At 33.1% G+C, this 24226-nt stretch overlaps 3 protein-coding genes and 1 long non-coding RNA gene across 5 annotated transcripts; all 4 read right to left on the bottom strand.

Annotated features, from left to right (window-relative positions):
• Positions 1–1396: 1396 nt before the first annotated feature.
• On the bottom strand, positions 1397–2044 carry LOC111899914 (uncharacterized). Its single transcript, XR_002853072.3, has 2 exons — positions 1671–2044; positions 1397–1538 (listed from the first exon to the last, which is right to left on the bottom strand). It is a non-coding gene; the product is annotated as an uncharacterized LOC111899914 (long non-coding RNA).
• An 8436-nt stretch (positions 2045–10480) lies between these two features.
• LOC111899801 (sucrose-phosphatase 2) lies at positions 10481–13562 on the bottom strand. Its single transcript, XM_023895655.3, has 8 exons — positions 13406–13562; positions 12387–12470; positions 11994–12293; positions 11812–11913; positions 11225–11710; positions 10947–11133; positions 10805–10851; positions 10481–10732 (listed from the first exon to the last, which is right to left on the bottom strand). Exons 2-8 carry the CDS (start codon positions 12444–12446, stop codon positions 10640–10642), a joined length of 1275 nt encoding a protein of 424 aa, XP_023751423.1. The 5' UTR covers positions 12447–12470; positions 13406–13562; the 3' UTR covers positions 10481–10639.
• A 2184-nt stretch (positions 13563–15746) lies between these two features.
• Positions 15747–18474, bottom strand: LOC111899803 (calcium-dependent protein kinase 20). Of its 2 annotated transcripts, XM_023895660.2 has the most exons (7): positions 17308–18472; positions 17077–17220; positions 16855–17007; positions 16641–16756; positions 16398–16565; positions 16077–16301; positions 15747–15995 (listed from the first exon to the last, which is right to left on the bottom strand). In XM_023895660.2, the coding sequence occupies exons 1-7, from the start codon at positions 17969–17971 to the stop codon at positions 15921–15923; spliced, it is 1545 nt and encodes a 514-aa protein (XP_023751428.1). In that variant the 5' UTR covers positions 17972–18472; the 3' UTR covers positions 15747–15920. The 2 variants fall into 2 exon arrangements, with proteins under 2 accessions (XP_023751428.1, XP_023751429.1); XM_023895661.2 differs by lacking the exon at positions 15747–15995 and having other exon boundaries at positions 16149–16301; positions 16394–16565; positions 17308–18474.
• Positions 18475–21160: 2686 nt separating this feature from the next.
• Positions 21161–23388, bottom strand: LOC111899804 (myosin-binding protein 7). Its single transcript, XM_023895662.2, has 4 exons — positions 23176–23388; positions 21762–22986; positions 21616–21659; positions 21161–21536 (listed from the first exon to the last, which is right to left on the bottom strand). Exons 2-4 carry the CDS (start codon positions 22830–22832, stop codon positions 21425–21427), a joined length of 1227 nt encoding a protein of 408 aa, XP_023751430.1. The 5' UTR covers positions 22833–22986; positions 23176–23388; the 3' UTR covers positions 21161–21424.
• Positions 23389–24226: the final 838 nt, after the last annotated feature.

Here is a 24226-nt window from a genome sequence, read left to right as displayed (position 1 = left end):
AATTTTTTCTTTGAAATATTCTAACAAAAATGTATGTATATTTTATTCGAGTATTATGAAGGACTATAAAGTTGTTTTAGTATCATTATACACATAATATTCTATTTGTTCTAGTACAATAATAAATATACATACAAATATATAAATATATTATGTTAGAATATATATATATATATATATATATATATATATATATATATATATATATATATATACACACACACACAAACACACAAAAGGAAAGCTGTTTTTAGATCCACACATACATGTTTTCGTCTACCCATCGAAAATCCAAAAATTCGATCGGTCTAAGCATTGATCTTATTTTGAACATGTCAACCACAATGATCACTGGTGCCTCTAAATAGTTTTTTAAATCATAAAAAGGAATCATATTTGTACCTTTTAGATTAATTGTATAATTAAAGTAAAAATAACATTAAACGGAAAATACATTGTAACTAAAAATAAATACATTTTAACTAAAAATAAATTATAAGTATATTCTTTGTCTATAATGATTTATCGGTATTTAAAAAAAACAATAATAAAGATAGTCAAAATACATTTACTGATATTTATCGACGAAGATATATTCCACTATTTGTGATTAAATCAAAAAAAGAAAATTAATACAACTTATCATTTTTTGTTGGAACGATACAATTATATTAAATGGTGGCAAATGGATTAAAATGTTATTAATTCCATTGAATATGACACTTATTAACATTTGATTTGGATATATAAAAGTATATTTAATTTCTAAAAATAAAAATAAAAAGGATAGCCAGACCATAGTAAAATGGCTACTACCAAATTCATTAAATAACTTGATATATAATTATATGTCCATTGCGGTTGAGTTTAGTTATTGCCATCATTAAACGGTTTAAGTCGTAGATACTTTTTATTTGAAAAGGAGGTAGTATTAAATGCTAACTTGATATATATCCATTGTAGCTGAGTTTAGTTATTTACATCATTAAACCACATAAGTCCTAGATATTTTCTGTTTGAAACGGAGGAAATGCCCTGTTGTTCATAAATTTTCTATTATAGTTACCAAAACCAAAACCTTACATAAAATTACTACATCAAAAATCATAATCCATAGATTTATAAACCGTCTACTTATTTCAAAAACTTAGTATTTATTGTGATTACATTCTTTCACATTAACATAATTGCATTAATTTAGCATTTAAGGGCGATATATGATCATTCAAAAAACAACGTTCATAAAAGCAAATAGATTTTGACTTGTCACAAACAAAAAATGCAGGAACTTGGTATGCATAGCACCAGTTACATGATCCGTATTGAAGAATGAACTAAAATCCCCCAAAAATGTTGGAGAAATAGTAAAATACGCCAAAACTAGAGTCCAATAGTGTCAGGTTTGAATAATCTATGTTATATATAGTATCATTTGATATGATTACAGTGATATGTCAAAATCATCGCGATTGGCTCCAAACGAGCCGGAAACCTCCATACATGCACCATGAAATTGAATTCATACAAGATATGCAGATCTACAGGTATCAACCTTAATAAATTAAAAAAGCCAAAAAAAAAAAAAACACACACACACACACGTAACGATACGCAACAGGACTATCATTAATCTCTTAACCTAAATTTGGAAAAAGCAGAGTATGATTTACCGCCGGCGAAGAAAAGTGCGGCGGCGTGTGGTGGCATACATTCACACATCAGCTGAAACCTGGAGGTTGTATGTCGGTCGATTCGATCAGGTGGTGGTGAAATAGAAGACAGGCTGGAGGAGAAGGTGGAGGATCATGAAGAAAGCGCATGATGCTGAGATGAACGCCACAACGTATACAAGTCGGAGAGCCATCGTTGACGGCGGATCGTAGATCTCAGATCTCGGTGACGGAGAGAGAACGATAGTTTTTTGAAATTGAAAATTGAAAATGTGAGGCAAGAGTGGGATGAGTGGTTGCTTTTTGTTTAGGTCGGTTATTGTTAATCCTACACGTGTCATTCAGTTGAAGGGTCTAACGAATCTCAGCGTCACATCCTCACATACTATTCTTACACTAGACGTTTCGCCAACTTTTTCTTTAAAGCCTTCTGATGTTCGAGTAATGGATAAATAAATCCGCTAATTATATGTTTATTATTCAGAAAATCATAAAAATAGTAAAAAATGACATATCAATTTTCAAATAACTACATGTTTTTTAATAAAATCAAGAGTTAAAAGACCTGTTTTTTATTTTTATAGTTTAAACTAAATTTTTTTATTTAAAAAAGATCCTTATTTTTTTCATTTTTTTATTTAACTGTTTTAGGTTTGCCAACAATTTTTTGATTTTACCTTTTTTGTATAAAATTCACATTTTTATTTCTTGAAAGATACATTCAATTTTTTTCCACAAAAAACACTTACATTTACAAATCTTTTTGGTTGTATAATATTTTTTCATTTTGACTTATGATTCCACTATTTTCATTGTAATATTTGTTTATGATGTTCTTGATGGGTTTCAACACTAAATCTGAATGAAAATTTTGATTTTTAAACAAACATAAAGGTTGTCGGTGCCTAAATTTTGTTGGAAAGAATACATATCAAAATCTATTTATAGGATGTTAAAAGATAATGCAGATGAACTATATTGACTTTACATCTAACTTTTTTTTCAAAATCAAACAAAAAACAACTTCCAAACTCCAATATGAGTTTGAAATCTAATTTCAACTTTCATTTTCCTATCAGAAACTTTCAATCTCGAAGTGTTTTGATTAATAATAACTTTCATTAAATTCCTCTAAGACTCCTTTTCCCCCTATTAAGAACTATATCAATAATACTAGAGTCAACGTATTCTTTAAATATTGTATTATTATTCAATTTCAATTTAGCATACATACGTATTTCTTAAATATTGTATTTTTATTCAATTTCAATTTAGCATACATACGTATTTCTGTGAGCAAATAGAAGGTTTTAAAGAATATAGTTTTGCAATCTGCTAACTAAAGGTTCTTTACATACTAATTTGAAATTAAATAATAATGCAATGTTTAGAAAAATGTGTTGATTGTATTATTATCGATATGATTATTACTGGGACAACATTAGTCCCAAATTAATCTAAGGATAAAATCACTTTGAAAAATGAAAATAATTCTAACAGGAAAAACCTAAAAGCATTAATTAAATTTAAAAAATAATTGGAGTTTGAACGATATTTTTTTGTTTGATTTTGAAAATAATTTAAAATGTCAAGTCATCCTAAACAATTGTTATTCACATGCTATTATCTCCAAGCATTTAGTAGATAGATTTTGATATGTGTTTTTTTTTTTTTTTTTTTTTTTTTAACCTTGGCGGCACTAGACAAAGAAGCAAAAATGCTAATAAATATGTTATTAGACATAAAGTCGTGGCCACAATCATTGTCAAACATATTAGTTTGAGCCATGCATGCTTATGTAATAAAGTTAATATTGGACGAGATAATAACTAGTATACATGTAAGATCATGTAACAAAATTGGAACATTTCTTCACAAAGGGAATTCGAGGAGACATGCTCTTTGGAATAAATAGAGAAATGGGCTTGGGATCTATTTAATAAGTCGGCAACGATGGAAACCCGACATTTCCCTTAAATTAAACGCAGGTAAATGTTTACTGGAGCAACGAGTTGATGCAACTAGCAAGTTCAAACGTACACTAATTTCACAATCTAGAGTATGTTTAGACTTTAGAGGTAAGTGACAAATTCTTAATGAATTATACATACATAGGAGTGGTGTGGGTCCAGTTTTGTAACTGCCCATCAATCCAAGGCCCACTTTTGTAAGGGTCCATAAATCGAGGCTGGGCAGTGAGCACATGGCTATAGTGGTTCTATAAAAAATATGAATATCATGTAACACGTTATGTATGTTAACTTCCAAAGTCTGATACTAGGAATCATGTCTTAAATGTTATAAGCCGCCATTGATTTTATTAGGATATTTTAGGCTTTTTTAAAGATATACACCAAGTAAAGGTTCAAAGTGAAATTACCTTTAATTAAGCATAACAATATTAGGTATTGTTGACAAAGTTCAATTAATGGATTGTTGAAATATAGATTTTATAATAATTTATTGTCCCGCTGTTACTCTTCAAGTTGTTTGCCTTAAGAACAATTGTAAATGGCCTTCTCATCAAAGGTTGATGGGCACTCGCGTTAGATCAGTGGTTCTTGTTTCAGATGTTGTCAATGGACCTCTGTATAAGGTGATGTTGATACCTTATAAACTTGACAATAACGATTATATTTTTTATGGTGGGAAAATAACAGTTAATGTTAGTGAGGAAAATTGTATTTAGAAGTTACTTTTTGGAGGGAAATATTCATGGTAGTTAGGTTATAACACCAACATCTTTAAGTATACAAGGATAAGAATAAGATGCATGTTTTCAGTTTTTGGGAGTCTTTTGATCTGTATCTTTTTCCCTCTAAGAACACAAAAATTCATCTCTATATCTGTTTTTCACTTATCCTCTAAACACAAAGGTGCAATGATGTTCATTAAGAATGAAAATATTTTTGTTGTATCATGGCTAATCTTTTTTCTATTCCCACGTTTTCTTCTCTCGTTACCCTCTGATTCTATTTAAGAAGAAAAAATCTTAAAATATATATGAGGTAAAAGTCCAAACACGATTTTGGTGTTTTAATTCTTTTAAATAGTATGCTTTTTGCAATTTGTTTGTGCACACAGTTCAAGATCCACACTTGAGTCCTTTCGTAGTTTCGTGCCCTAAATAAAACTCTCAAAATACAATATTTGTAATTAATGTGTACAAAACTACAAAATATTTGTTATAAAAATAATAATTTTAATTTTGAATAAAATTGTTGTAAATAAAACATATTGGTGGACGGAGTGAGTGCAAAATAGAGCGGGATGGGGCATCGGGTTTGACCGGTGTCAACGGAACACGTCTTGGTGCCTTAGGCTACACGGTATAGGTGCGGTTTGAGACCGCACTTCGTGCCACCTGGACATGGAACACCGCCCCCAGACGCGGTCTGGTGCGGTCGTGGCCGCAGTGCGGTCCTCCATAACCGTGGTTTCTGATTGGTTGAGGCTGGATTCGGAGGATTGAGCGCATTTAATTTTTTTTTCTTTTGCTTTTTCTTTCCTATATATACATATCAACTTAATTTTTTTTCACAACACAATCTCCTCTCTCTCAAAAAAAAAAAAAATTTAAAAATCACCACTCTCCCTAAAATGTCATCTTCTTCATCTTCTGAAGAATTTCAGACTATTTTTGATACCGCTATTGCGTGTGTTCAAATGGCGAAACAAACACACAACGTTGTATGTAACAACGCAACTGCAAGTTCTCAACAGAGAACACGAATATATATTTACAGAAATCGTGAAGAAGCCAATCAACTTTTGGTGCAAGACTATTTTGCAGAGAATGCCACTTACCAAGGGTATTATTTTCGTAGGCGCTTCAGAATGCTCAAAGGTTTATTCGAACATATAGTTGAAGATGTAACGAGGGAGTGTAGTTTTTTCCAACAACGCTTCGATGCTAGAGGTACACTCGGTTTCACTCCCTTACAAAAATGCACGGCCGCACTTCGTCAGTTAGCATATGGCATTCCGCCTGATGCGTTAGATGAAAGTTTTAGGATGTCTTCTAGACTGTGATTCAGTTTTATGGTCCAAAATATTTACGTAAGCCTACACGTAATGCCATCCTGCAATTGCAAACTCATCATGCTAGTGTGCATGGGTTTCCTGGAATGTTAGGAAGCTTAGATTGTCTCCATTGGGCATGGGAAAATTTTCCTACAACATATCATGGGCAATTTACCCGAGGTGATCATGGTCACCCAACGGTCATATTTGAAGCAGTTGCATCACAAGATATGTGGATTTGGCATGCTTTTTTTGGTTCTCCTGGTTCGATTAACGACATCAACGTTCTTAACCGTTCACCAATATTTAACAACATATACGATGGATCCGCACCAGATTCTTCTTTTCAAGTGCGTGGAACGCCATATAAGTATGGTTATTATCTGGTCGATGGAATCTATCATAAGTATGTTGTGTTTGTTAAATCGTTTTCAGCTCCACATGGTTCTAGACGAAAGAAATTCAAGAGAGCTTAAGAAAGAGCTAGGAAGGATGTTGAGCGTGCTTTTGGAGCTCTGAAGAAACGGTGGTTCATATTGAAAAAATCAGCAGCTTATTGGGGCGAGGAAAAACTTTAAGAAATCATGTATACATGTATTATATTGCATAACATGATTATTGAATACGAAGGAAAAGCGATATGTGCGTTTGACGAGGAAGAAACTAGCCCTGTCAAAAATACTCGTTACCCGAATTACTCGCCCGATTTTTTCGGGTAGCGGGTAAAATGGGTAGGGTAAATCGGGTATCGGGTAACTTTTTTCGGGTATTTGGGTAACCCGATTTTTTTTGGGGTCGGGTAAAGGGTAAATATTTTGGGTTTCGGGTATACCCGATTACCCGAAAATTTATTGAACAAATAATGGCCAATATCTTTTATTATTATCACACGTTATTCATCCAAAGTCCAAATCCCTTTTGGCCATTCCCGGCTCCCTACCTCCGTCGTTCTATTTTCTCCTAAAAAACCCTCGATCAATTTCATTCTGTGTTCACCGATCGAGTCTCGTCGCCAGTCATCGAGATCAACTCCGCTACTCCAGCCGATCGTCCCCGTCGCCGCCTCAGTCCACACCGGTCACAGCCTCGGTCGATTTCATTCTGTGTTCACCGATCAAGTCTCGTCGTCGGTCATCGAGATCAAGTCCGCTACTCCAGCCGGTCGTCCCCGTCGCCGCCTCAGTCCTCACCGGTCACAGCCTCGCAGCTCACGGTATCCTCTTCAGTCTGGAATCGAGATCAAATCAGCTTGAATGTAAGTGATAACCACCGATTTCTGAAATCATTATTTGATTTGTTTTTGTTCACCTGAAATCTGGCTCGTGCTTTTGTTTTGTTTTTGTTTCTATTTGAATTCTGTTATGACTTATGACTACTCGATGGAATTAGTAGTATCAAGAGTACATATCATGCATTGCATTTACAATTACATACACAGTTTAAGAATGGCAATTCAAGATTTCATGGAAATTTAACCTTCCAAAAACTGCTATTTGTACTAAATAATAACAAGAAAATTTATGTGAAAATAAATCAAGACAGGCACGTGATTCTAATGAAACAGTGAAAAAAAAGTGAAGTATATACCATGTTCATAAACAAACCCATCAAAACTGGAGCAACCAGGACCACCATTGAGCCAAAGAACTATTGGATCCTTAGAAGGATCTCTTTCTGAAAGCACATAATAATAATACAATTTTTTGCCACGGATTACATCTAATGTCACATACCTGTAAACCCATCAAACATTATGTTAGAAATTTATATTCAAAATTCATACAGAGTTTGAATTTATATTTTCAAACTAGATTTTTTTGAAAATTATGCTTAAAACACATTATTTAAAAATAAGATAATATGTTTGTTGCTCACATTTCTATTATATTGTTTATTGCTATTTGCTAATATGTTTTTTTTCTTGTTTTAGATGTCAACAACGAATGACTATATTGAAGTACAAGATGAGACGATTGAAGTTGACAACCCAACCAATGATCAAGTTCCACAAGAAAAAGAGAAAAAAACTAAGGAATTCAACCCAAGATCGAAAGTTTGGAAAGAATTTGAAAGGTATAAGGACGAAAATGGTGTTCAAAAATGCAAATGTAAGCATTGTGGTGGCGGGAATTACAAGTGCGAATCGGGTGGAAAGTGAATAGTCCCAGATTCCAGATTCTATCATTGATGGCAAGAGATGTGTTTGCCATTCTCGTCTCAATCGTAGCTTCGGAATCCGTTTTTAGCACTAGTGGGAGGGTGTTGGATCCGTTTAGGAGTTCTTTGACTCCTAAGATTGTTGAAAGTTTAATTTGTACACAAGATTGGATTCGGGGTAGCATAAGTGACACAATTGATTATGAAAAAGATTGGAAAGAAAATCAACAAATTGACAAAGGTAATTGTTTATCGTTCATTATTTTAATTATTGTAAATTTAATATATTTTCCTTTTAATAATAACGTTATTTGACATTTTTTATATAGAATTGAGCAAGATGAAGTAGTGAATGTGCAAGAAGACGAGTATATTTATGAATGTCTTTTGAAACTTGAATGTTATTATTTTCGTAATATGTAATGGATTTCTATGTTTTCTAGATTTACGACGTGACTTTTTTTTGGTAAATGCAAAATATATGCATATACATTGATATCAAGTAATTTAAATGATTGACTTTGGTTGTTATTATTTCTTTTAAGTATTTGTTTTTTAACATCTTATTAGATTTGATTAAATCGTTAAACGAATACTTGATATCTCAAATATTATTGAGTAAAAAATCTCAATGTTTAAAATTTGAGCACGATATACTTATTTCATTAAATTTATTTTTAGGTCCCATTAATTTATTTAAAAAAAAAAAAAAAAAAAAAAAACCCCGGGTAATACCCGAATTACCCTTACCCGACCCAATATCCGAATTACCCAAACCCGAATTACCCGAATTTAGTTTGGGTAGGGTAACGGGTAAATTTTTTAACATGAATTACCGAATTACCCGACCCGAATTACCCGAAACCCGAAAAATTTACCCGATTGACACCGCTAGAAGAAATCATACCAGAAACACAGCCAATAGAAATTGGTGGCGAAGAGTATATAAACAGGAGAGCAGAGATACGTTGCACTGAAACATTTCAGAATCTTTGCAATGACTTGGTGGAACACATTTACGGGGTTCAAAACATTAACCTTAATTTGGATCCACCGGATGACCCCGAAGACGAGTTCTCGGAGAACGACTTTATGTAGTTTGCTTTAGTTATTTTATTTATGTTTTTTAAGTTTCTAGGATTATTTAAATGTCATGTTTTTTTTTTTTTTTTTTTTTTTTTTTTTTTTTTTTTAACGCAATGTACGATTTTTTTTTTTAATTTTTAAGTAATGAAAAATTATGTTTTTTTTTAATTAAAATAGAAGTTATATTAAATTATAATAGTTAAAAAAAAAAAAAGTTTTATTAAATTAAAATACTTAAAAAAAAACAAAAAAATAAAAGAAATGAAAAGTGTGGCAAGAAACCACACTTGAGTGGTAAAAAGTGACATGACGCTTATGTGGCGGGGGAGGGAGTGCGGTTTCGGTGACACCACTCCCTCCAGCCTTAGTACCACACAAAAAGATGTGTATCCTGACCATTGCACACGGCTACTTCCTTTTCAACATTTTTTATAAAAAAAAAAGAATCTTACTTTATTAAAAAAAAACATATAAATAGTATAATTTCAATTTCTTATTCTCATTTTTTGTAAATATCATGAGAATTAGTTTTATAATTTTTACAGAAAAAAACAAATTAGACTAAATCCACAAAATATTTTCGAAAATTTAAGCAAAAACTTAGCGAGATGACCAAAATAACAATTATTTTCATTAGTATTTTACACAACCTTGAAACTTCACAACTTTCTCATACAAACTTTGTTTGAGGTAATTTTTTTTATTGTGTTCCTTGTAACCATGTCTATCCATAAACATATCATACTTGAAATTTAGATATAAAAAAGTCATACTTTGTTACCTCCAAAGTAGACTACTTGATAAAGCTTCACTAAATCTGAAAAATACAAAACAACACAAGGAGCATTTCCGTAACCTGTCCTAAACTTTAGTTTTTTTTTTTTTTTTTTCTTAAATTGTATGTATCCTGTTCTAACGTCACCTCCTCCATGAAAATCAACTCTCAGGTATCTTGTATCAAAATCACTGCAACTACGATTTTAAGTGATCACAAAACCAACTCTCCGGAAGCTTAATTGTCTGCATTTTATTTTCACTCATTTAATTACACAATCAATCATTGATAATGCTAGCTAGTATGATCAAACTAATGAATTCATAATTTTTTTTCTTTAACAAACGTTTCCATGTTATATTTATGGTGAACATATATTGGTTTGATTATCTATATTAATTTTTGGATTATTTTCATCAAATAGTTCTTAAGATCCTGTTTACAATTGTGTTTATTTTTAATGATCATCAAGCTCAATACATTGTATGTATTGTTGTATATATGTACTTTTATGCCTGTAACAATGGAATTGTTAGACTATTATGTATGTATTGTTGTATATCAATCTCCAATATCTAATATGTCAAGTTTAGCATTGATTTTAAAGTAAAGTTATTCAAATTCAACACCACTTGTAATGATGATGGCAAATATGATATTATACCATTCATTAGTATAAATGTTGGTGTAAAAGGCTTTTTTTTTGTTACAAAATCAATGCTTTACTAAATAAACATTATAACTTGTAAGAGAATATGTTAACAAGGTATGAACATGAAAAAGGAAGAAATCATATTATTTGGTATTTATGGCCTAAACAACCATTCCTTCTTAATACAAGATTCAACTTACTACATTTATTTTCAAAGATAAACATATATATATATATATATCTAAGATAGGTCAAAGGCGGGAAAGGCATAAAACCTTAAAGAAACCAATTTTTGTCATCACTCGTTGATCCATCCATCCATGTTTGGTGCACATGCACCCAAGTCAGCCCTTGTGAAGGTTTCACATCCTGCAACCAAACAACAAACATTTTAACATTGTCACACTTCATCTCAACAATTCTTCTCCCAAAAAATGTTACCTTTGAACTCAGTATAACTGTAGTAAAGCAACACATTTGCTCTTCACCTACAATTTACAAAAAAAGAAAAGAAAACCATGATGATGTTTCATTTTTATTTTCTGAGTGTAAAAATGAAGAATCCAAGATAAAGATGACACACCAGATTGCTCCAACTTCTTGAACTTCACGAGCCATGTGTTTGAATCAAGCTGAGAAGGGAAAACTTGATCAACCCAAATTCGAAATTTTTTCCCTTTTTTCTCCCCATAGCATTCTTCTAGCTTACCAATCACTTCATGAAGAGATTGCTCAACACCAAATGGACTAAAATAAGAACCAGATGAAGACTGCATAAAAAATGATACCACAAAAAAAACATGGAGTAAAAATACCAAAAAAAATAAATAATAAAACATGAGAAAAAGTGGCTCAACGTACACAAACTGCTTTCAAATTCTCCAAATATTGTTCAGGATTCTCAATATCACCACGAAACCACTTCTCAAGAAACAAGTAAAACTTGACTACTTCATATGCAGGGTCAAAATCGTCCAACTTGAAAAGGTCAGGTAAGGGTAGGTCTCTGGGTGATGTGTTTGGTCCAAGCTTAAAATGACCAATTGCTTGTATAATACCAGCTGCACATGTTTCATCTGCATGTATAATCATAGGGTTATTTTTGGCATTTTCAGCATACCACTGCAATAGTTCTTCTTGTGCATTCTTGACCATGACACCATGTACATCTGGAATGGTGAACAGCTCAGCATCATTCCCAGAATCTCCACAAGCCAGGGTGTTTTTTGGTAATTTCCCCTCGGCTACCATCTTTTTATGCAAATAAGCAAGTGCTTGTCCTTTTCCAGCACCTTGGGGTAGTATATCCAAATCCATCCCACCACTATATATTATTTTCACATCTAACTGAAAAAAAAAAAAAAAAACCCCATCAAATCGGTGATTTAATGAGAAAAAAGAAAACCCTTCCTGTATATAAGACTAAAAAACATCAAAAGAAAGCTCACCCCTCGTTTTACAAGAATTTCAGAAAGATTTTTCATTACTTCTTGAGCCTTTTCTTTCTCAACTTTGAAGCTAACTTTGTGAGGCCGTTGCTCGGTTTCAGACTGCAAAAAAAAGTAACAAACTTTTTAAAGATCAATTTGAGGGTATAATGAATAAAGTAAAATTTATATTTATATTATACCTGAAGAGTAAGTTCAGGGAACTTGCTTGTTTCTTCTGTTACAATCTTTCTGTCCCATTTATGATTCAAAACATCAAGCCAACCTTCATCTGGAACCATTGCATTACCATATGTTATCTCAGTTCCCACAGACAATATGGTAACATCAGGGGTTAACATGGGCTTTTCTTTTCTCAACTGCTTGTATAGTGTAGGTGATCTTCCAGTTGAGAATACAAGCAATGAATCATGACGATATTTAGCTTCCCATAAAGCATTAAACCTTAGAATAGAGAGGTTTTCAGGATCATGATGATCAACCTACAAAGCGTCTCATTTAATAAAATCTATAGTATATAATATATACAATGAATTAATGTGGAAGTTTCTGAATGAATGGATCCAAAAAGATACCATGGTATGATCAAGATCTGAGACGATCATGAGGCGTGCAGAACTCGTGAGCCGATTCATGATTGTGCTTGTTATTTAACCACCCTGTAAACCATAAAGCCACCTATGTCATTTAATTTGAAGGGCTTGACATATTCCCTCTAACCATGGTTTAGCTCTACATGTATTTTGATAGACATTGTTGGATTACCTATCAAATGTCTAATATGACCTTCAATAAAAACAAGATAAGCAGACATTGTGAACTAAAGAAATTATCAACAAACATAGGGTATTTGTTGTCTAAAATAACTTATTTTTTTCATTGTGTAGTGTCAATTTCTTTTGTTTTGCAGAATGCTAGATTTCTTTGCAAATAAAAGTCAAGTTTGATGGTTTGAAAAGTCAATAACTCAAAAAGAAAATATTGGGATTTGCACGAGAGCATAAAGTTACTCTCACAGGAAGTGAACCAACAAAGTTGGTTGGCATTTAAAGGCGATTACAACAGTTACTTGATAAACCTAGATTTCAATTTTCACTGCTTTTAGGCATACATTCGAATCAATGTAAACAGGTTCTAAAACAAACAACGCCGATATATGAAAGGAACCGTGTCCAGTAATTCTTATCAGCATATATGTTAGATCAATCCGGCAACATGCTCTGTTACAGAATCAACAAAAGGGGAAGGGATTTAAACCGAATGACATTCACGATTTCAAGTTATCACACTTGAGAGTTGCAAAATGATGTATCGGTTCCTAAATAGTTTCAATTTCCCTCTTTAGAATCCCCTCAGTTCATCAATCTCGATATGAGACACCCATTAATCAAAAGGTTTCTTCGATCTTGCGATAAAATAATGAGAGGGAAAATATCGTTCAAATTAGTTTTTAATCACATAAATCTGAACCCGCTGACAGTTACTGAAAAATCAAAACACATTTGTAGAGATTTCCAATTAACTAAAATCGATCTCCGATCAAATGGTTTTGCGCATGAGAAGGCGAGATTTCAAGTTGGAAGAGATTACTTACCAGGAGAAACCGGGGATTTTGAAACAGTTGATATGGGAGTGGTGATGGATGGTGGCGTCTTCTTTGAGATATGAAAGGATCGGATCGCAGTTGCTTGGCGCTTTCTGGTGACGAACGTGGCCGTTAAAAAGAAATCAGAATTCCTACAGAATATGCCATAAAACGAATTTCTATAATTTTAAGAAGTTTTTTTTAAATAATAATAATAAATATAATAATTTATGAGATACTTTTACGACACTTTTCTAAATTTATCAGATGATTTTAAATTGTGATATTCAGAGTTCAGAAGGTTAGTTTATCATAATCAGAGAAGGTTAGTTTATCATAATCAGAGAGAATAAGTGTTGTTTGATTCTTTATAAATGAAGGATTCATGATTCACGAGTAATCTCTTATTTTATCTTTGTATTTATATAATAAGTTAGATAAAAGTTTTCAATATGAATCATGAGTCGTCTCTTATTTTATCGTGGTTTTTTATAATAAGAAGATAAAACTTTTGAATCACTCAAACAATTCAGATTATATATAGAAGTATTTTGTTTGATTGTGTTTGGATGGAATGATGTTAAGTTACAAGGGTTAAATGGATATTTAATGCATCTATAATGAGACTATAAGAGCTTTTTGTGAGTTATTTTAAAGATTTTTTTACCCAAAAAAAACTAATATAATGTGAAAAAACTATTGTTGGAGTTTTTCAAACTTAAGTTTTTTCACATATATTTAACAAGCTCTTGCTTGAGTTGTTTCAACAAATTGGTGGGTCTCATAGTGATTCTACCAATTAAAAATTTGACAATTACACAAGACTCACTTGAATAACCTACTTGAAAGGCTTTCTTATTATAGAGGCAAACTAAGTTTTTTTATTTTTTTTTTTATTTTAGGTTTTTTCATGAAATTTTCTAACAAAAACCTCTCTTATTATGGATGTGCAACACTATGTATTACCAACATCCTTTGATACAACCCATTATATAAAAATCTATAAGAAATATCTTTGGTATTTTTTATTTTATTTTTTATGTGTATGACTTGCGTTAGTTGTTTAACAAATTTATTCCAAGAGAATGTGGAAAATGTAAATGTTATAAATAGTGAAGCATTTTTTTATTTTAATAGGATATTCATACTTGTATTGGAACATAGCACATGATTCTAAAATTATCAATTGTTGCATTTATTTTCAGCTTTTCTTTTTCTTCCCAAGAATGTATCTTCTTTTGCTTTGATATTTTGTTTTTTAAACTCTTAAGACTAATTAGTTTCTATAAATTAATTGTTTGTTTTTGGTATTTACATTAGTACATTACAATTAAAAGATATGTGTGTTTGTCATGTTGAAATGTGACATTTTTCAAACAAGCTTTCATTTGTACTATAAGTTCAATCTTCACCATCTTCTTGGTAATTTGTTAATATATGTCATGTGAATATATATATATATATATATATATATATATATATATATATATATATATATATATATATATATGTGTGTGTGTGTGTGTGTGTGTTATTAACGGTTTAGGAGACGCATCACAACTAATTTATAAGTTATCTTATGTTTTTGAGTTTTTTAAAATTATCATGTTTTGCAAATTAAAAAGTAGTTCATAAGCTGGTTGTTTAGAAAACTATTTTCAAAAGTCTTTTTTTTTTTACAATTCTTCCAAATATACTGTTAATAAATTATACGACAACTTGTTTTTCTAAAATACTCTTTAATGTTATTTATATTTTCTAGCTAGTTTATAAGCTAATTTTACCAAACACTATTTTTATCAGTTAGTTTTTTAGTTATCAATTCCTCTAACAATTAGTTTTTGAACTAATCTAGTAAACATAGCCTTAGTATAGAGTTGGTTACCAACTCGTTAAACTGTTATCTTTCTAAGTTCATAAACAAATTGTTTTAAAATACGTATGTTTTCCTATCGTCTCCAAAACGAAAATCAAAATGGAGCTTGACTTAAGATATAAACTATTACTCCAATATTGTTAGGGATTACAACTAATATATGTTAGAAAAGCAAATTAATTTCATCTACCTTTAAGATGCTTAGATTGTAATTAGAAAAATAAATCTTAATTGCTGGAAAATGGATTAAAACAAAAAACACATGGTTAAAACCTAAAACCCAACAACCTATGGGTTGAAACCAAAAAACCAATGCCAAAACCAAAAACCAAACCCAATAGGTTTCAAAAGCTGAATCTTGAATTTTTAGGTTTAGGATCGGTTTTTCCCTGAAACAACCTATGGTAAGTCATTTCTTAGTGTCATTGTTATTTTTTTACATGGATAGTCTATGTATTTTCAAAAGACAGGGACTTAATAACCAAGGTTATTTTATTTTGATTAAAATAAAGATATAATTACATATGGACGATTTACACTTCAACTTTTTAACAAGAATAATTTAAAAAAAAAAAAAAAGGAAAAAAACCTATAAGAATTTAACATAATCCGGTTATAAAGCTAACTATAATGATGAAGACGTTCCTCTTATGTTTTGATGCTCATCCCAAAATCACGTTCTTCCATCATATCCACAAATTCACTGTAATCGATCCTCCCATCCTATAACACCAAAAGAGGTTACCTGTCACAAATTGAGTCACAGAAAGATGATAAGTTTGAAGAAAAAGAACATGTGTGTACATTGTCCTGGTCGACTTCGTTCATGATTTCATCAAGTGGTATATCACCCAAACCAAATTTCTCACACGCCTGATGAAGCTCCTCTACGGTGATGTATCCACTCCCATCTTTGTCAAAATACGAGAAAGCAGCAAACAGATGATCCTCCTTCTGGATTTTATTACAGTGCAGCATCGCTGCTGTAAACTCCCCATAGTCTATCGTTCCATCATTGTCGATATCCGCCTGCAATTTAATTTGGATTCGGTTTAGGGTTTTTTTACAGTTTTGCAGGCGTTCATGGAAATTAATCAATTATTGTAGTTAATGTGAATTACCTACCGCTTCCATTAGTTTGTTCATGTCTAAATCCTTAAAGTTGGCGCCTGCTTTTACCAACCCTTCCTTTAATTCCTCTAATGTGATTTGACCACTGCCATCTGTGTCCATCATCTTGAACATCTCTTTCAATCCAGCAATCTCCTCTTCAGATAGACTCTCAGCAATAACCTGTTCAAATCACTAAACTAATCTTAATCTTTAAGCAAAAATGGTAAACATAATACTATATATAATAAAACTTACTTTTATGGCTATCTTCTTGATTCTGTTCATGGCAGAGAACTGCTTCAAGCGAGATAGAACAGCAGTATCAAGAGGCTTATCTGGAGCAACACCATCAGCTTGAATCCATGGGTGATCTACATTACATGAGAATATAGAATTGGAAACTCAAAATAAATAAAAAAAAATATAGTATATCCAAAGAAATTGGAGAGTTTAAATAGTTGATACTCACTCAGAACTTGACTTGCTGTCATCCTCTTTTTGGTATTTCTTACGAGCATTCCTCTAAGAAGATCTTTTGCACTTTCAGATATACTTGGCCATGGGTCTGATTCAAGGTCAAGTTCACCATTCAACACCTGCTGATATATCCCAGCTTCCATTTCTGTTTCAGACCACCTTTTAGATTCGGGTCGGGTTATTACTTATTACAGAAACATTAAGCACAACTCACCATCCCAAAAAGGTGGGACCCCACATAGTAGTATATATATGATCACACCAGCGCTCCAGACATCACACCCTTGATCATATTTTTTTCGCAGGACCTCAGGTGCCATATAGTAAGCACTCCCGACTGTATCGGTGAACTTTTCACCTGAATCGATGATACACTAAATATAGATTAAAAATCTCTTCTTTAATCGTGTTTATTTTGATCAAGGACTATTTTAGGTTCAAATACCTGGCTTAAAGAAGACGGAAAGCCCGAAATCGATTGATTTAAGTAGCGAATCTTCTTCCTCGCTGAAAAAGAGAAAATTTTCAGGCTTCAAGTCTCTGTGGATAACACCTAAAGAATGGCATGCATCCACAACCCCGACAATGACCCTAGACAGATCAGCTGCCTTCTTCTCTGTATAATGCCCTCGTTCTACGATCCGATCAAATAGCTCCCCTCCGGCGCAAAGCTCCATGATAAGATAAACCGCAACCGCATCTTCATAAGCGCCGACAATGGAGATCACATTTGGGTGTCCTGCCATGTGGTGCATTATCTGTATTTCCCTTCTAACATCCTCTATCTCCTCTTCCATTACCAATTTCCTCTTGGCGATCGATTTACAAGCGAATTCCTTTCCAGTGCTCTTTTCCACGCATAAAAACGTCGTCCCGAATTGACCTTGCCCTAATTCCCTACCCAATGTATAATGCTCCTTCATGTTCCCTGTTTTCCTCTGCAATATGGATCCATGTTGAGATCCACCACTAGAGACTTCCGGTGATACGTCCGACCCCTTGGCATTGCGACTCTTCCTATTTTTCTTAGTCTTCTGCCGTTTCTTAGGCCCCCCTAAAATCGATTCGAAAAACCCAGTTTTTGCGGGAGCGGCGTTTTTGTTTCCCATTCCAAATTTATACAGAACCCGAATAGCTACCCCGATTCAATATCGATGTGTAGATTTGCATCGGATGTTCTTGTTTAATTAGCAAATTTGATAATTTGGCAATGCCGTTGAGAAGGAAGTTTTGCGTTTCGATCTTACGCAATAAGCCCAATACCGCAGGTGAGTGGTGTAATTTTACTAGACGAATTATCAATCTCAGGCTCTTTCGTGGTCCCTGTAAATTCTTATTGAATATGGAACTCTCAAAATTAACGGAGAATGGAATGATAAAAGCCATTGATTAAATTATGTAGAAATTGAAACAGAACAAGTCAGAAACCCAAAAAATTCGCGTCAAATTGGGAACTGAAAGAGAAATGATATGTGGGGAAAGAAAAATAAAATGTAGGAGGAAAACATGGAGAAGATGGTTAAAATTGTGATCGATTTAGAACTTAGAACCTGAGTTGACTAGGAGAAATCGATGGCACCAAGTCCATATCCGTTTGAGATATGAAGAATGGATAGAGTGATTTGTAGAAACAACCCTTATTTTTTTTGTGTTGCAACTTTAACCTCTTTGTTTATTTGTGCTACACGTATGGGTGATACTTGGGCTGTCAAATCGGACAATCGTGTCGTGTTTTTGTCTAACACGATACAATAAAGTTTTATGTAATACGAACAGGACACGATACGATGTCGTGTTTCTTTTAACTAAAACGGAAACGAACCAATTATAAAACGACACACACGACAAAGATAACATAAAATAATAATTAGTTATTTAATTAATACTTAATCATGTATAACACGATAAACACAACACACACGACAAATAAATGCTAAATCGTGTCCATTTCGTGTCAAATTTTGAACACGAACACGACACGACACGACATCATGTTTTTTACACTTGACACGAATACGAATTCAAATTTTAGTTCCGACCCAATTTCATTTCTTGTTGTGTATTTTTGTCGCGCCGTGTCATAAATTGTCACACTTAGTCATACCGAGAAGACAATTTTTACAATATCTATTTGTTATTTTCTTTTTTCTAATGTCGGAGGTCAACATCGAAAACAGTCCTCCCTACTACCACCACTGATAGAGATTGTCTAATTCTTACACCATTTTTATGGAATTAGGGCAGGGTTAGTGTATGGGTCATCCTCATATGCGCTTGGTCGAGCAAAACGAGATTCAACCATACAAAAATTTGAAACACCTCAATCAAACTAAAAGTAAGTATTTTTAATACGACTCATGATCCTATAATTTGACGAACCCACTCTTATTTTTGGTTTGTTCTTGAACACATCAAATCAATGTTTGTTACTTTCGTTTTGGATTAATAAAAACATCACTATGCAATAGTATTGATGGGATAAATTATACGGTAGCATAACAAACTTTTCTTTTTTTTGTTTAAAAGGTCTCATGTTTATTTTTGGCTTTGTAGGGCTTAAAGATTTTTTTTTTTTTTTTTTTGCGTGCTTTTTGGACCTCTAAGCCATTGTAGTAGACTAACTCCTAGTAGTAGGTTTTATTGCCACACATGCATAGAAAACGCCATTTCATGTCCTACGTGTACTCCTAGTTAGCGGTTACTATTCCAAGCTTGCTCCCTGAGTTATGTTGGTTGTCTTCAAGTCGTCCCCTTTATCAATGGTGGGTGGTTGAGTACAAAGAAAATCTTTCACCCGTCGTGCTACATAGGACGTTTATTCACGATGATCTCGATAGATGAAACTCAAGGGCTCAACAGGAAGGGCTTTTGGTTTAATCGGGTAGAGGATCACATGGTTCGACATTTTACGTATGTGTAAAGTTAAGAGCATTTGCCAAAACACAGGTATATAGGGTTTGTACATGGTCTGATAAGCGTGCTAAGGTAGCGAAAGGTTTAGTAGAGATCATGAAAAAGTTAGTTAAACTCGTTAGGCCTTTGGTTGGTGTGAAAGACTTCATCGACTCAAAAAGGTTAGAGTGGATACGGGTTCATTATCCAAGGTATGGTATTCGAGCTCAGTTAAATGACATGGCTATTGTAATTAAAATAAAGGTTGATTTTATTATAAGTCAAAGTTGAGATTTAGGAATTTTCTAACAACCTACGTTAAAAGTCTAAGGAGTAGTTTGTAAGTAAGAGATAAGTCTAGTTATTTAGTGCTTAAGCATTTTTCTCTTTATAAACGCATTCAAGTATCAAGAAACATACTTTATTTGGAATTATTGTCATATTTTTCTCTGTTCTAATTATTCCACAAACAAAAATATACTCAATTCGGCACAATATCTGGTATTTCATTTGCTTTTAATATGCAAATGTGAAGTACTTGAGATTGTAACTCGAGAACCAATGCTACCTTCATCATCCTATTGAATTTTGATGATTTTCCTTTTTAATTTGCATGAACCAAGAGAGATCCCGATGGAATTATGAGGTCAAACATGCGGACAAATCCTCTGCATACAATCTCATAAAAATTTACCACTTCATCACCTTCAATGGACCAGGGTTTGACATCTTACCTTGAACACATGTGTCTCCCACTTGATCAATCAGTCATGCTGAGGACCGGTCTGCTCTAGGGTTCCTAGAGTTCTAGTTTATTAGTTAAATGATTGATTACTTCAGGGTCTTTTATCGAGGCAATTTGTTTTGATTTAGAAGGCTCAATAAATAGTTTGTAATCACGTTCGATTGGCGATTTAGCAGGGTTACAGTTTAGCAATATGTTGTATTTTGTTTGATGTTTGTAATTTCTCGGTTTTGGTTCTCGTTAGAGTAAAAAGATATCATCTTGTCTTATGGACATACAATATATATCGATAGCGGAACTAAACAAATTTATGTTAGTATTTATTTATATTTGGTTGATTGTTTAAATATTCTTTTGGAATATTGTTTGTTGGTATCTAGGTTGACTGTTATTTCAATCCTATTCGTTTTCCACAATCGTTGTTAGCATGTTCAATCAGGAACAAAAGAAAGAGGTGCCCAGTCAAGAGTGAGTACCAATATTTCCCACAAGACAGCATGATTGGTTAGAACAGTATGCAAAGTCCCTTCAAATAAAAATGGTAATCTTCGTTCATACCCTGTATGAGTGATGTAAATCTGCGATCACTTTTGTATATTTATTATGATATGATGTCAACTCACCCTTTAATCTCCCCTCTTTTACATTTCCAAGAATCCAATTGAACAAACACAAGCTAATTTCCACATTATATTCATGCATCAAACATTGCAATCTTACAAGCCAGCAATCTCCTACCACTACATATGTATCCACAACACTAATCAACATGTAAACCACTCCAATTCTCAACAAATCATATGCAAACCCACTTCACCAAGAAATACCATAAGAAGAAAATAATCGGAATTTTTTCTAAGAAAAAAAACTAAAAATCAAAGTGTGATGTAGATGTTCAAACCAGGTTTAAGCTCCAAACTAGAGATCAATATTTCAAGAACCGCGTTCTTGAAAGACACCTCCATTGCCCTATCTGAGGTCCCTTGTCTATCACCATTCGCAAGCCCACATTATTCACCGACATACCAAACATGTATCTGAAAAAAAAATGTTGTGATTTTGAGCAAATAAAACACTTAAAGATAATGGAAGAACAAGACAGGGAATGCAACTTACTTGCTTCGATGTGCTCTCCTCCAAAAAAGAAATGATGCAATCCACTGACCAAAAGAGATGAAGATGAAAAATGTAAGTAAAAGTTTCACCAAAAGAGCTAAAAACTAAAAAGATGTTTAACCAATTGTAGAAAGATATAATATTACCTTGAACAACATGATAAAGGAAAATTTCCTAAATATGGATGGCTTCTTAACAGGCATCCTGCTTGGTGGTGGTGCCATGTCTTTATACAAATGTTGAGCAATTTCTTTCAACAATACCAATTGTGCTTTATCAGTCCTCATGGATATCAGTGCCTGCTTCATGGATTCTCTATCTGCCTCAAGTGAATGAAGCCTTGCATACAACTTCTTAACATCTGTATCCCCAATACCACCATATGATGACTCATTTCTAGCATCATTAAGATCATCATATGTAGCAAGATTAGCCTTCGGATCATAATCAAAAGATGCATCATTACGGATAGTGTCAACAGTATATATCTCGCGTACTGGACTATGCTTAGGACTTCTCTCCAATTCATCAATCCTTTCTTCTATATCAGCTGTTTCATTCTCAACTTCTGCATCACCATGATGTTCATTCACACTGCATTTTAGAGGAGGGTAATTGTACTCAAATTGGTTCTCTAAGTTTGCTTCACTGCTATTAATGAGTGGTAAACCATTGTTGTCCCCTTCTATTTCAGATTCTGTGAGACCCAAACTCAACATCCTGTGTTTATATGCATGGATCTCACAAGTCAAAGCTTGTATGGTCTGTTCTTTTTCGTACAAGTAATCCTCCATTGCCATGAGCTCTTCTTGATCATGAGCCATCTTCTCCTCTGAAAAGCGTTTGAATTGGCGGGCTTCCATTTGGATTTCAGCTTTTTCACTCTGTAACCTCAAGATCATTGACATGGCCTCGTTAGCAGCTGAGGAAGCTGCATTTCTTTCCTCATCTAGTTCATCTGACAAATCTTGAATTGTTTGTTGTTGGTTACTAACCATCTCTCGAAGAGCAGCACATTCATTTCCAATGTCGACACGAGCCACTTGTGGAATTGAAAGACCGGGTATGATGAATTTATTGTCATCTATCTCATCAACTTTTCTTTTAGTAGTACGTATCCATGGCCCAATATTGTCAAGTTTTGCAGAACAACAATCAGATCCACAATCACACCATTTGACTACAGTCGCCGCAGGCTGCTCAATCTCAGATTCCATATTCAGAGCAGGTGTTCATCAAATCAGCCTAGAAGTAACAAAAAAAACACCTACCGATCGAAGATTCCTGAACCCGATCGTTTACAGTACACAAAGTTTCACTTCCCCGGCGAATTATAAGTCTACTGAGATAAAAGTAAACGACAACTGGACCCTGTAATTATCACACAACTTGAATCAAAACATAGAGCAATCGCGATCATGATTAAGAATTTAACAGCACGTACGTTTCTAACTACAAATTAAGGTCAACACAATCACAAGCTGTTACTGAAAAGGAAATACCATTACAATTGCATATAATCCGATAAGTTCTTGATCTAATTGAAGAAGATAATGTTACCTTGAACGATTTTTCACGCGGAAATCAAGGGCCCGTAGGGGGTCGGCACTTGCGCCGATAGCCAGAGACGAAATTTGCTGAAAAGTTTTATGTAGGAGGAAAAAGCGGGAGCGAATTCGTTCGTGAAAATCGTGGAAAATGATTGGGGAAAATTGGAAGTTAGATGGTTGAGAGAATACGAAACCCTAGGTTTTTTTTAATTTTTTTATTTATTATCAAATTTCTTTTGGATATTCGAAAAATAAAAAATATTACTTTCGGATATGTAAAGAAGTTGTGGTGGGACTGCATATAGTGATTGATTCTGTGTTCGTGGGTTAGCTGTCGGACAGTCGAAGTCTACAACTAACTTTTTCCTCCTTCAAATGTTTCTAAATACAATAATTTTATTCATTTTGGAACGTGTATATATGTTGATATATGTGCAAACTTATACTATATAATTAACGATATAGTTTTGATTATAAAATAATTCAAAACGTTTTTACTACATTCTATACCTACTTCAATAAATAATTAGTTTTTGAAGTATAACAAATGTCAAATTAATCGGAGAAAATGATTAACACATAATCTCAAGAAATCTTACATAAAAGCCTTTATTTAACTTATGTAAAATCAATATTAGACTGTATAATAGCAATCAAGTTTGCCAAAGTTCTAAAGACAGTTTGGATGGCACTTGAGTTTTCTCTTTCAGTTTTAACATGACGTTATTTGAAAAACAGAAGTAAATGAAAAGAAAGGAGGAGCACAAAGAAAGCAAAGTGCCATAACACTGCAGCTTTTTGTAACTCAACGGTTGGATGCTCGTGCAGGGGAGTGTAGAATACGGAACTCAGGAGACGTATGATACATACTCATCACTTTCATAGCTCTTATTTGAAATGATTATGTATTTAATTTGAATTGGTAACTATAAATGGTTTATTTTTATCTATTTATTTATAGTGCAAAGTGTAGAAAAGTACTTATTTTCTTAGTTACCTTTTAGATTTGGCCATATATCTTGTTTGTTTTTAGGTCGAGATTGAAAAAAAAAATGATGTCA

This window comes from Lactuca sativa, chromosome 2 (genome assembly GCF_002870075.4).
Source record: "Lactuca sativa cultivar Salinas chromosome 2, Lsat_Salinas_v11, whole genome shotgun sequence".
Lineage (NCBI taxonomy): Eukaryota > Viridiplantae > Streptophyta > Magnoliopsida > Asterales > Asteraceae > Lactuca > Lactuca sativa.
The sequence above is the reverse complement of the archived record's forward strand: the minus strand, read 5'-3'. Positions and strand labels throughout refer to the sequence as shown.